At 47.2% G+C, this 13,147-nt stretch overlaps 1 protein-coding gene across 4 annotated transcripts in view; it reads right to left on the bottom strand.

The window, feature by feature from the left end:
- The window catches only part of ATP8A1 (ATPase phospholipid transporting 8A1), a 249,471-nt gene that overhangs the window by 197,243 nt on the left and 39,081 nt on the right, over window positions 1-13,147 (bottom strand). For all 4 annotated transcript variants that reach the window (XM_048848472.2, XM_048848473.2, XM_048848471.2 and 1 more), the window contains exon 5: window positions 2,774-2,819. In XM_048848472.2, coding sequence (XP_048704429.1) covers window positions 2,774-2,819 — 46 coding nt within the window. The remainder of the gene's footprint in view (window positions 1-2,773; window positions 2,820-13,147) is intronic.

The following is a 13,147-nucleotide window of genomic DNA, read 5'->3' as shown; positions in this document are numbered from 1 at the left end:
TCCTGGATGAAATTCTAGTAAAACCTTGTCCAAAAAGACATCAAGAAGAATGTGTGCTTCAGATCTTGAACCTGCTGGAATTTTTTTTTTTTTGTAATTTCTGGATCAATTCTCTCTTCTCCCTCCTTAGAATCTTTTCTAATGAGCTCATCTGACTGAATACCTAAGTATCTAATCATCAGCTGAAAAAAGATCCTCCTGCTTCATTTAATCTTGTGATTCATCCCCTGAGGCAAAGAGTTCACCTCCCTCCTGTAAAGAAGATCCTGACTTTCTTCTTGACTTCTTTTTTCCTCTCTTGGACTCAGACTGAACAGCCTTCTTTTTCTTTGGTGATGCCCATGAAGATGAGGATGAAAATGAATTAAATGAGGAGAAGGATGAAGAAAAACCAGACACAAATAACTCTTCCTTTTATTATGCTTTTTCTTTCCATGTAGGAAAACCTTGTGAACAGAGCCTTTGGTGCCATCCAGTAATGAGTCAGAGGAACTACTATCCCCAGAAGAACAAGGATAGTAATTTCTGGAAATAATTTATTGAATCCCCTTTCCATTTTTTAAATTTGACTCCTTTTGAGAAGGTGGGGATTGGAAACCTGAATCAGATGAGGAGTCCTATGAACCTCTTCTACTAACAGGCATCTCTTTATCTGTGTCCTTTTGAGAGCGGATAGAATGCCTGTAGGAGATACTGCATCTGCTGCCTGGAACTCACAGGATTGTAGCCTCTGAGGTAAAGGCTCTTTTTACACCAAATTCAAGAGCTCCAAGAGAGACTTTCTTCCTGAGGGGAAGATTCTCTTCTTTTCCCCTCATGCAAAATTCTTAACTCCCTCTAGCACTAAGGGAAGAGGAATGAACTACCCAACCAAGGAAGGGGTTGGGGATGATGATGAGATCTGCATTGCAAGAGGATATGCATCCAGAACGGTCTTACCAGCTGCTCCTTGCTCTGTCTGTGGTGTATTCAGCCAGTCCTGCTTATGTTTTCCCTGTGCTGACCCACTGCCCTTTGATGCAACAACAAAGGGCTCTCTTTGTTTTTCTGCCATCCTTTGAGATATTTGCAGCATGGCTGTCAGATTCCTTGCTGGTGAGGAATGCCTGAGGAACTGCCTCCTGGTTTCAGGGTAAGGTGGCCAAAGCCAGTGGATGAGCTAACTGATGTCCACAAAGCACAAATCTCTCCTTCTGTGTCCTCTGACAGGAACAGAGAGAAGGAGGAACACAGCTGAGGTCTTCCATTTGGATCTGTCTCCACCATAGTCCTAGCCTGTTACATGAGCAGTCAGGGAAAAGGACCATAGCGGCTCTGTGGTAATTCCAGGCAGCAGACGAACCAGCTGTGCATGTTTATTTGGCATGTGGTTTTTTTTTTTTAAACCCTCTCTCGGAGTAAGTGCTGGATTGCATGACCCTGGCAGTAGCTACAGGAGACAGAACAAAACGGGGGGGGGGGGGGGGGGGCTTCTGGAAAATGGGGGCTAGTCCTTTGTCAGCCATCAATTCAGCTTTGATTCTGACCTTTACAGCTACAGAAAGGCAATGTCCCACACTGAGGAACTGTAGATCTAGTCATAAGAAAAGAAAAAGGACTTGCTCTTCTGCTTGCTTGGTCTGTGGAGCTTCAGAGTCAGTCAGGAACTGCAGTTTGGGGAATCAGGGGATGTCTTCTGGCTCAGGTACTGTCATGTCAGTGGGCATCATGTTCTGGTCAACTGGCTAGTCCATGGTGTCTGTGTCTCCAGTTTCCTTGGTAAAGTGTTGTTGTCACAGTGACCTTGGGACAAACACACTTTTTCCTCAATTTCTTGGTCTTCTAAGTTTCAAATTCAAGATGGTAACATCCCATAAAATCTCTTTGGCAAGCTTCTAAGAAAACGAGAGATCACAAGTTTTGCATCCCGCACAGCATCCTGTAAAAGCGAGATGAGTGTGACTACATCCATCCTTGGGGCCCTCCTTCCCAGAGAACATTTTTTTTTTTGTCAGATCCACAAGTCCACGTGTTTCTTCCAGGCAAGCAATAACCGGGAATAACAGGAGATGACGACTCCATCGGAATTTATTCAACTCCTTTTCATTGGGTCAACAGTCAGGACCTATAAAAGACTTCTTGACCATCATTGTTCCAGGAATTAGAAAAGTTGTTCCTTACTCATTCACACATCTTATGCTTACATTTTCTCAAGGCTGCAAGACTTCATCACAATAAGAAAATACAGAATTGTCACACTGTCTGGAAAACTGGGGAACTATGTGTAAGGTTATCTATCAAACTTTTTTTGTAACAGTATTTTTGTAAACTACCTGTGTTTAAAGTGTTTTATTTTGAACATTTGTTCAACTTTATGGATAATGCCCTCTACTCCAAATTTATATTTTAATTTGTGGTATAATAGTGTGGTGTTCAAACTATTTCAAATTTGTAAATTCTAAACATTTAGGTCCCATAGTTTAAAATTACCTCCATAATTGCATGCCTATTTTTACATACAATTCAGTAAATTGTGAGTACACAAAAACATCTGGAGGTATAAATAGCTATTTGCATGGGCAATTGTGGTACACACACACGACAGAAATGGATATGTGTTTTGCAAAGTGCATGCATGCACACACATACATACAAATCAGGTCTTTATATTCTAAACATCTAAAAGTGTAAGCTTGTATGCTTTGTGATTTCAAACATAATACTGACAAATCTGAAATCTGATTGAATTTTTTAATTGTGCAGCAAAGAAGAGATTTTTTTATATGGTTCCTACCTTGGGTTTGTTTCTTGTTCACTGCATTATCAGCTTTATGTCTTTTCTGTAATAAAAATGCACAACTGTTAATTGAGTTAAAATGGTAATTTTGTTAACAAGGTAAAATGTACACTTCAGAAAAGATATCGTGCACACACACTTCCTGTATCCCACTTGAACAAAAAAACCAGGCAGGATTATTTCAAGTTATTGTTAAGCAATTTAAAAAAAAAACTTATTTTAATGAAGTATTCTTGTTAGACAAAGTCAAGGAGTGTGCTAGACTAAACTGTTCTTTTGAAGAACCACTCCATTCTGGATATTTCACTAGCTACCCTAATTCCAAGATGCAGACAGCTTGCATTTGTGGGATGGTGCCCATAATCTTCAGGAGTCTTCTAGAAAAGTAGTTTCCGTTGGGACCATATAAAACTTCATGGCACAGAATTTTCTGAGATGAGATTTAAGAGGTTACACAATGCGAGTGCCTTCTGCTAAACCTCAAAGTTCTTAAGACAACAGAACTCCAAAGGAGGAGGGAAGGTAGGCAGTAGTGTGAATAAACAGCGGCAACATTCTCCCAATGCAAAAGATATTGATAAAGTAATCTTTCCATATGCTACAATGGCTCTAGTAGCACGGGTGGAGCCAGCTCTCTGTAACTAGGAATGAAAGGGATAGTTAGTGAATTTATTCTTGATACCTATTTCTTCTTTCAGAGGAACAGCCGTGTTAGTCTGTATTCGCAAAAAGAAAAGGAGTACTTGTGGCACCTTAGAGACTAACCAATTTATTTGAGCATGAGCTTTCGTGAGCTACAGCTCACTTCATCAGATGAAGTGGGCTGTAGCTCACGAAAGCTCATGCTCAAATAAATTGGTTAGTCTCTAAGGTGCCACAAGTACTCCTTTTCTTATTTCTTCTTTGAGGTAGCTTCTGTATATTTACCACTTCTGGGACACTATTTAGCAATATAACCACCTCAAAGGTGGGCTGATGAATTCTAACTGAACAAGGACTGAAGAACTGCCCTCCAAAGCGAGCACCAGATCTAAATGTCAAGTCAAGGGAGTGGAAGTTGTGTAAACATGTGATTAAACCCCAGGTAGCTTCCCTGCAGATTTCTATAATGTTAACATTACTAAGGCAAGCCATAGACCCACCTGTACTGATACCCAACCTAAAACATTAACATACCTATTTTGGATCCAAAAGTTTAGGTGACATCTGATCAAAATAAAAATTCTAACAGAGTACGGAGTCTAATTCTCCCCTAGAAGGAATAAGGTCTGGAAAAGAGACTAAGTGCTTGTCTATACTGCTGCACAGTTCAGACTACGGGAGCATAACTAGGAGTGCGCACCAAGTGCTACGCTGAACTCCCCCATATGGATGCTGTGGCCGTGACCAAATTGGTTCCTAGTTCACATTAATGTAGTCTTTTTCAAACAGGACTATATTAATGAGAACTATGAACCTTTTAGTTTGCACCTGCAGCATCCACATGAGGGAATTATAGCGCAGCACTTTGGTGTGCACTGCTATTCACACCCTCATCGTCCAAACTGCAGGACGGTGTAGGCGTAGCCAAATAGATTAGTTTAGGCAGAACTCACATTATTTTAGGCAAAAATTTTGGATCAGGACACATGACAACTTTTATCTCTGTGGAATACAGTGAAGGCGGACACATCTATCAAAATCTGCAATTCATTCACTCTTCTTGTAGATGTACTGTGATTAAAAATGCCATCTCTAAGAGGTTGAATACAGTGCTCTCCCAGAGGTTCAAAAGGTCCAGCCATAATCTTTGTAAGCACTTGTCAGGGACTGCAAGTCTTCTAGTTGGATCCACAAAAGGAGCTAAAAAAAGCTGCTCACCGTTGGTAGGGCAGAAGCTGAAACCCGATAGAGGAATCCAGTTCTAGAACCTGACTGGCAGGATGCTGGGGATCTTGACTGGTCCATAGCTCCCATATAAACCCAGCACAGGAACAGGAAATTGTCCATGCAAGTGGGATCCTCCCTGCTCTGGACTGTGTGCCTCGTGCTTCCTATTCCCCTCGTTTCACTTTCTGGTGTCCTGACTCAACCTGACTCTAGTTATCCATCCATGGTTCTACTTTCAAGTATGTCTCCTCCCTCTAATGTCCTGGTAACCCGATCTTGCCTGCTTCCTCATGCTCAATTCTCAGTTTGCCCTCTGACCTGTCTTGGACTCTGACCTCCTGCTATCTGACCTGGCCTGCCTCCTGACTCCTGCTTTGACCACTAGGTCAGACTGCCCATGTCCTGGTCACGATAGAAATAAATTGAGATCCCATTTTGCGACAGGTTCTCTGACAGACATTAACCAACCACTGAAGGAATCTCCTAATGGAGGATAGCTGAGATGATGCACAATGCACTTTGATCAATGACAAGGTACAGTAATTAGTCCAAAAAGAAAGGTTACTTACCCTACAGTAAATGGTTCTTCAAGATGTGCTGTCAACACATATTCCACTCTTGGTGCATATACACCCCATGTGTGTCAGATCCTTTCTGACTAGCAGTATCTGTTGTAACTCTGACTAGCCCCTGATGTTCTCTTGGCAACCATAGCCAAGGGTTATAAGGGGCAGGAGGCTGCAACCACTACTCAGATCCTTCACTAATAAGAATCCTGAAAAGTGAGAATCCAATTAACAGGGATGCAGGGCAGGTTGAGGAATCTGTGTAAAACACCACATCTCGAAGAAAAAATGGTTACTCACACTCTCTTAACTGTTGTTCTTCGAGATGTGGCGTTCATGTCCATTCCAATCAGGTGTGTGCATGCACACGTGCACGGTAGCCAGAAGATTTTTCCCCTAGCAGCATCCATAGTGTCAGTCCATCCCTGAAGTCGTGCCTTCCTGGAGCGAAATATAGAGCCCTGCCAACCTGCCACGACCTCAGTTCCTTCTTGCCGGCTACTCCAACAGAGGGAAAGGAAGGAAGGTGGGTATTGGAATGGACATGAACAACGCATCTCGAAGAACAACAGTTATGAGAAGGTCAGTAACCGTTTTTCTGCTTCAAATGCTTGTTCATATCGATTCCAATCAGGTGAATCACAAGCCCAAGTTTAGGTGGTGGGGTCAGAGTCTTCCACTGATTGCAGCACTGCTCAGCCAAAGGCCACATCGTCTCTGGCGGGCTGGGTAATCGCACAGTGCGTGACAAAAATATGGATGGAGGACCACGTCGCCGCCCTGCAGATTTCCTGAGTGAGAACCTGAGCCAAGAATGCTGTTGATGAAGCCTGCGCCCTGGTGGAGGGTGCAGTGATTGGAGGTGCAGGAATACCTGCCAGGTTGTAGCACGCACGAATATAGGATACTATCCATGACGAGATGCATTGTGATGATATAGGCTGACCTCTCATTCCGTCCGGTACTGACACAAATAACTGGACCGATTTTCTGAACATTTAGTTCTCTCGATGTAAAAGGCTAGTGCCCTGCGGACATCCAGATAGTGGAGCCTCTGCTCCCTGCTGCTGGAATGAGGCTTACGGTAGAATACCGGGAGAAAGATGTCCTGGTTGATGTGAAACTGCGACACAACCTTCGGGAGGAAAGCAGGATGAGGCCTGAGCTGAACCTTGTCCTTATAGAACACTGTGTAGGGAGACTCTGATTTTAGAGCCCTGAGCTCAGACACCCTCCTGGCTAAGGAACACCACCTTGTAAGAGAGGTTGAGCAGGGAGCATGTCGCTAATGGTTCAAAGGAGGGTCCCATGAGCCTAGAAAGGACCAGGTTGAGGTCCCAGGCACGGACAGGCTGACGGATGTTTGGGTATAGCCTGTTGAGCCCTTTTAAGAACCGGCTGACCATAGGGTTAGCAAACACAGAGCAGCCCTCGCCGCCCAGATAGAAGGCCGAAATGGCAGTTAAGTGCACTCTTATTGATGACAACAAAAGCACCTGCTGGTTCAGATGGAGGAGGTAGTCCAGAATAAGCGGCACTGAGGCTAGCATTGGGGACAAACAGCGCTGCGCCAACCAGATTGAAAATCTCTTCCACTTGGCAAGGTATGTGGCTCTCATAGAGGGTTTTCTGCTGTCAAGGAGGGCCTGTCTAACCTGGTCTGAACAGCTCCATTGGGTTCAACCATGGAGCTTCCACACCGTGAGGTGAAGCGTCTCGAGGTTAGGATGTTAAAGACGACCATGATTTTGTCTCAGAAGATCTGGGAAGAGTGGCAAGATGATCGGGGCTCACACGGACATGTCTAGGAGAGATGTGTATCATTGCTGATGGGGCCAGGCTGGTTTATTAATATGACCTTAGTTCATTCTCTCCGGATATTGAGGAGTACCTTGTGAATTAGCAGTAGGGGCAGAAAGGTGCATAGGAGAGAATGGAGGAGGAATGTGTCCACGCTGGAGCCTGAGCTGTGATTTTGGAGGTAGCAGAACTGCTGGCACTTCCTATTGTGTCACGTGGCAAATAGGTCTATCTGTGGAAAGCCACACCTTTGGAAGATTGAAGTTGTGATGTCCGGGCAAAGGGACCACTTATGGCTGTGAAATGACCTGCTGAGGTGGTCCACCAGCTTGTTCTGTACCCAGGGGAGGAACGATGCTTGCAAGTGTATTAAATGTTCTACAGAGAATTCCCACAACATGAGGGCTTCCTGGCACAGGGGAGAGGAGCGTACACCCCTGTTTGTTGATATAGAACACTGCTGTTGTATTGTCCATCATGACTGATACACATATGCCTGGCATGCTAGGCGCACCACTCTGAGCTCTCTGACATCGATGTGGAGACCCAGGTCCGCCTGAGACCAGAGACCTTGAGTCCTGCGGTCTCCCAGATGTCCTCCCTAGTCTAAGTCTGATGCGTCCGTCACTAGCGACAGAGACGGCTGAGGAATGGCGAAGGGGACCCCTGAGCATACCTCCTGAGGGTTTAGCCATCACAGGAGGGAGTTGAAGACCGGGCAAGGGACGGTCACGATCCTGTCCAAGCTGTCCTGGGCTGGGCGATACACTGACGTGAGCCATAACTAAGGAGGTCGAAGCCTGAGTCTGGGATGTTGCACCACACAGGTACAGGCAGCCATGTGTCTGAGAAGCTTCAAGAAATTTCTGGCTGTGATGGTGGGAAACTGTCTGAGGCCTGTCGTTCAGGGCCTGAAACCTTGCTTCCAGCAGGTATGCCCTAGCTTGGGCTGAGTTCAGTACTGCCCCTATAAACGCTATCCTCTGGACAGGGGACAGAGTTGATTTTGCTTCATTTAGAAGGAGACCCAGGTTGTCGAAGGTGGCTCTAATGAATCTGATCTGAGCTTACACTTGGGTCCTGGAGCAGCCTCTGATCAGCCAGTCTTCAAGGTACAGAAACACCTGTACCTGGTGCCTGCACAAGAACACAGCGATGACGGCCATGCACTGGGTGAAGACTCAAGGTGCTGCTGACAGGCCGAATGGAAGGTCATTAAATTGGTAGTGGGTACTGTTGACCACAAACCTCAGGGGGCTGAGTGACTGCAATATGAAAATATGCGTCCTTCAGGTTGAGGGCGGCATACCAGTCTGCTGGATCCAGTGAGGGGATGATGAAGGCCAAAGAGACCATGTGGAACCTGAGTTTCTTCATGAACTTGTTGAGTCCTCACTGGTCCAAGACAGGCCTGAGGTGGCCTTTGGCTTTTGATATTAGGGAATAAAAGCCCTCACCCCCGTGCTCCTGAAATACCTCCTCCACTGACCCTAGAGATAGGAGCGACTGCACCTCCTGGATAAGGAGCTGTTCTTGAGAAGGGTCCCTGAAGAGGGACGGGGAAGGAGGGTGGAAGGGCAGGAGGGCACAGAATTGGATGGAGTATCCCCTCTCTACAGTGCAGAGCACCCAGCGGTCCAAAGTGATATAGGACCATGCATGGAAGAAAGGGGACAGTCAGGAGGAAAAGGTAAGGAAGGGTAGATCCAGCTTTTGTTCTTGAGCGCCATCCTTGACCGCACCGTCAAAAGGATGGTCTGGGGCCAGAAAGTGGTTTGGGTTGGCCAGAGCCCTGGCCTGAGGATGGGTATTGTCTTTTCCTGCCACTCCTGTTCCTCCTCTAAGAACCGTCCTGGGGGTTCTGCTGATAGAACCTCTGAGGAGGCTGTGGCCTAAAGTGTTTCCGCTGTGTGGCAGAAGTGTGCAGGCCCAAAGACCTGAGGGTGGCTTGTAAGTCTTTCAGGCTATGCAGCCTCTTGTCTGCCTTTTCAGAGAAAAAAAGAATCACACCCTCAAATGGGAGGTCCTGAATGGTCTGTTGGACCTCATAAGGGAGCCCCGAGACTTGGAATCAGGAACCCCTTCTCATGGCCACCCCACTAGCCGTGACCCTAGTTGCGGCATCAGCACCGTCCAACACGGCCTGGAGGGAAGCCTGGGAGATTAGCTTTCCCTCCTCCACCAAGGCCAAGAACTTGGCTCAGGAGTCTGAAGGGAGGAGCTCCACAAATTTGGTCACTGCCGCACAGTGTTATAAGAGTACCTGCTGACAATGGCTTGATGGTTCAAAATATGGAGCTGAAGATCCCCTGTAAAGTAGACCTTTCTCCTGACAAGGTAAGTCGCTTAGCCTTCCTGTTTTTGGGGAGAGCCCCTGGAAACCCTGCCGCTCATGCTGATTAGCTGCGTCCACAACAAGAGAGTCAGGAGGTTAGTGGGAGTACAAATGTTCATACCCATTGGAGGGCATGAAATAATGCCTCTCATTGTGCTTGGCAGCGGGTGGCAAGGAACCTGGGGTCTGCCACAGCGTCTTGGTGGTATCCACAATAGTCTTAATAAGTGGTAGGGCAATAAGAGAAGGTCCTGAGGGGGCAAGGATACCCACCATGGGATCAGCCTCCTCGACCACTTCCTCAGACTTAATGCCCAGACCCTGAGCAGCCCTTTGCAGCAACTTTTGTAGCACCCTGCTGCCCTCAAGCGCTGTATCTGCCAATGCCTTGTCCAGAGAAAATGAGGAGCAAGCCCCTATAAGCAGTAGCTGCTCCCTGCCATCAGCTCCCAAGGGGTCTGCAACTCTCGGGGGAACGTCGGGGCCAATGGAGCTCCCATCATCACCGGGGCTGTCAACGCCAAACGCAGCGTTGGTACAGGCACTGGAGAGATCAATGGTGCTGCCGGTGGAGCCAGTACTGAACCAGCTGCCTGAGCCAACGAAGGTGGAGAGGCCATTGTCTGTGCTGCTGTCAGTACCAAGGTCGTCCTCAGTGCCGAGATCGAAAGAGTCGCTGATGTCAAAGCTGGCGCTGGCGCTCAGCCGATGGCATTGGCGTGTGAGTAGGCGCAGAGGCGAGCTGCATGGCTGACAGCGAGACGAATGGGGCTGAGGCCACCGAAGATGCTGAGGAGTGATGCCCTTGGATCCCTCCCTGGCTCTGGTGAAAGGCCCAGGAGGTCCAGAATGGCCACTGTGGTGGATTCTGCCACTGCGGTGGCCGCACCAGGAGCTCTTGCCTTGAACTCAATCGTCAGCTCCTACTCCTCCGAGAGCGGTAAGAGTCAGACTCTGAGACTGAAGACCATGGAGGAGCCGAGCGTCAGTGTATCAAGCATCAAGATCTTGGAGAGCGATTAGGCTCTCTGTCTGAGTGGGCCGATGCCAAAGGACATGGAGGGGGGGAATGCCTGGACAGCATTGCCAACTTCCCTCTTGACTGCACCTGGGGGTGGGATGGGATCACCAGCGGTTCCTCCCTCCTAGGGGGCAAGAACGGTGCCGTAAGGTGCAGCAGATCCCGAGGAACATCGAAAGCTTCCAGCATTGAAGGAAGTGGCAGCTGCTGGCCCGTAGGGACCAGTGAACATGGGGGGCCCAGACTCAACTGCCTTGCCCGGGCAGGAGTCGACACAGCCCTAATGGGGCGGATCTCGATCTGTGGCCCGCTTGGGGTCTCACTTCCTTAGATTTAGCCAGAGGTGACTGACTGTCCGGCCTCTTTTTCTTCTGAGGCACCAGCGAGTGAGACCTGTGCCTGCTCTCCACTGGGCCTAGGGATGTGCTGTGCCAGTGCCGAGCGTCCTTTCTCAGCACCAAATTCAATGATGGTGCCGGGGCACTCCACGTCGACGAGGAAGGACTATGAGCCGGGTCCCCTGAGCCTGGGTCCGAATGGGGGCGTACAGCTGCCTCCATGAGGATCACCTTAAGCCGCTGCTCCCTTTCTTCAAGAGTCCTAGGGTGGAACTCGCAGCAGATCTTACAGCAATCCTTTTGGTGACCCTCCCAAAGGCACTATAAACACGAGGAGTGTGGATCGCTCTTTGGCATGCACTTCGCGTAGACCACAGTTTTTAAACCCCAGGGACCATGGCATACCATGGCTCCAGGGAGTCAGAAGGGGGGTAGAGACCCCCAACAACTCTAACTACTAAGATAAACTAACTATGTACAAACAACTCGAGTTGAACACGCTTGCTAAAGTAAGGGCTATGGGAGGTTCCAGCCTATCGTCACTGGTGGTAAGAAGGAACTGAGGGGTGGCAGGTCAGGCTGTATATTGAGGGCCATGAAGGCACGACTCCAGGGGGGTGCCCAGACTAACCCGAGGGATGCTGCTATGGGAAAAATCTTCTGGCTACCATGCACACGCACACACCTGATTGGAATCAACATGAACAAGCACTCGAAGAACCACCTCAGTTACTATAGCGTAGGTAATCATTCTTTCTTTGAGTGATGTCCACACCAACTCCTCTTCTGAGAACTAACTAGCAGTTTTCTCAACAGGTGGAGTGAGAGAAGTCCTTACTTGAATTGTGAGTTTATGTTAGCCCTGCCAAACTTGGCATCTGATCTGGATGCTGGAACCTGAGAGTAGTGAGAGGTGAATGTGTTGACTGAAGCCACTCCCCATATCTCAGGTATTGGAACATTTGCAAGGGAAGCTCTGAGACTGTGTGCACACTAGGTCCTGATCCAGTCTGAAAGCCACTTGGATAATCTCTGGGTGAAAACTGGCTCCTAACTCCTTCTGCAAAAGGTATGAACCATCTGTGGGATGTTCTAAATGGCTCTACTCCGTCCAGATAAAAATATAAAGCTCTCACCACATCCAAGGTGTGTCGTTTCATTTTGGCTGCAGTGAGTGATGTCTCAGGAAGAAAACTAGCAGGTGTATGAATTGGTTAAAATTAAAATCCAAAACCACCTTAGGCAAGCAAGAATTTAGGAGGATGCCCAAGTGTGACTTTGTCCTTACAGAATATGGTGTAAGGACGCACTGATTTTTCCAGCCGAGGTGATAGTTACCAAGAATGCTACCTTCATGGAGAGATGAAATAGGAAAGAGGTTACCATGGGTTCATTACGGGGCCCTATTGCATTAATTTAGATGGAACACATGGGCCCAAAGAGTCAAAGGTGTTAGCACAACTCTGAAATTGTCCATCTTTAAACAAGGTTCAGGGTTTGGTACACAGAGACCTTGGTTTGTTAGTTTCATGGCAAACACACTAAGAAATTCTTCCCAAAATTTTGGAATTTGTTAACTAAAATATGGAAAAGAAAGGAACATAACTACAAAAAGTTATGAAGCAGTTTAAAACTAAAATTAAATAACAAACTTAACCCAATTAAATAAGACAAAATTAACCAAAACATATCATCTCTTAAAATGGGAGTCCTTTATTTGAGTTGGAAAACAATTCTTAGCAGGGAGGGATTAGTTTTGTGGCTCATTTCCAAGATGTGAAAGATGGTTACTTCTCTTACTTTTGACAAACAGACAGGCATGAGTGGAAGAAGAGACAGTATAGTAAAGGTGGAGAAAATACAGCTTTTGCTGATGTTCTTGAGATCCAGGAGGCAGGTCAGTCACAGACAGATGCTCTGGGTGGGCAGGTCAACCACAGCAGCAGTGCTCTGGTTCATGCAACGTAATCTGGTTGGTCTAGTCCTTCTCCTTTATTGGTCCCTCTTAGGCTGGACAGAGCTGGGTAGAGCTGGATGGGCTGTCTCAACTTTTGGTGCTGGTCCTGTGTGGTACAGCTAACCTTAGGATCAGATAGACAGAAGAGAGAGAGGGAAAGAGAGAGAACACAAAGAAAAACGGTGGGGCAGAAAGGAACACACAATGGAAAGAGTAACAAAGCAAGATACTGTGTGTCCCTGACTGAAGTCTCTGATGGTGTGGCAGTTATGATCAGGTGTCCCCGCTGGTGTGTTGAGACCTGGACTTCACGATGATGCAGTGACCTTTGGGATCCCCTGGCAAAGGACGAAGTCCCTGGAGCGGAGCAGAATGAGACAGAGGTCTGATGCCTTCCTCCTCTTCCAGAAATTCCCAGTCAATTAGCCAGTCTCCATCCCCAAAAAGTCTCTTTGTAAGGGTCGCAAAAGAGGAATGATGGGTGG

Source organism: Caretta caretta, chromosome 4 (assembly GCF_965140235.1).
Source record: "Caretta caretta isolate rCarCar2 chromosome 4, rCarCar1.hap1, whole genome shotgun sequence".
Classification (NCBI taxonomy): Eukaryota; Metazoa; Chordata; order Testudines; family Cheloniidae; genus Caretta; species Caretta caretta.
The sequence above is the reverse complement of the archived record's forward strand: the minus strand, read 5'-3'. Positions and strand labels throughout refer to the sequence as shown.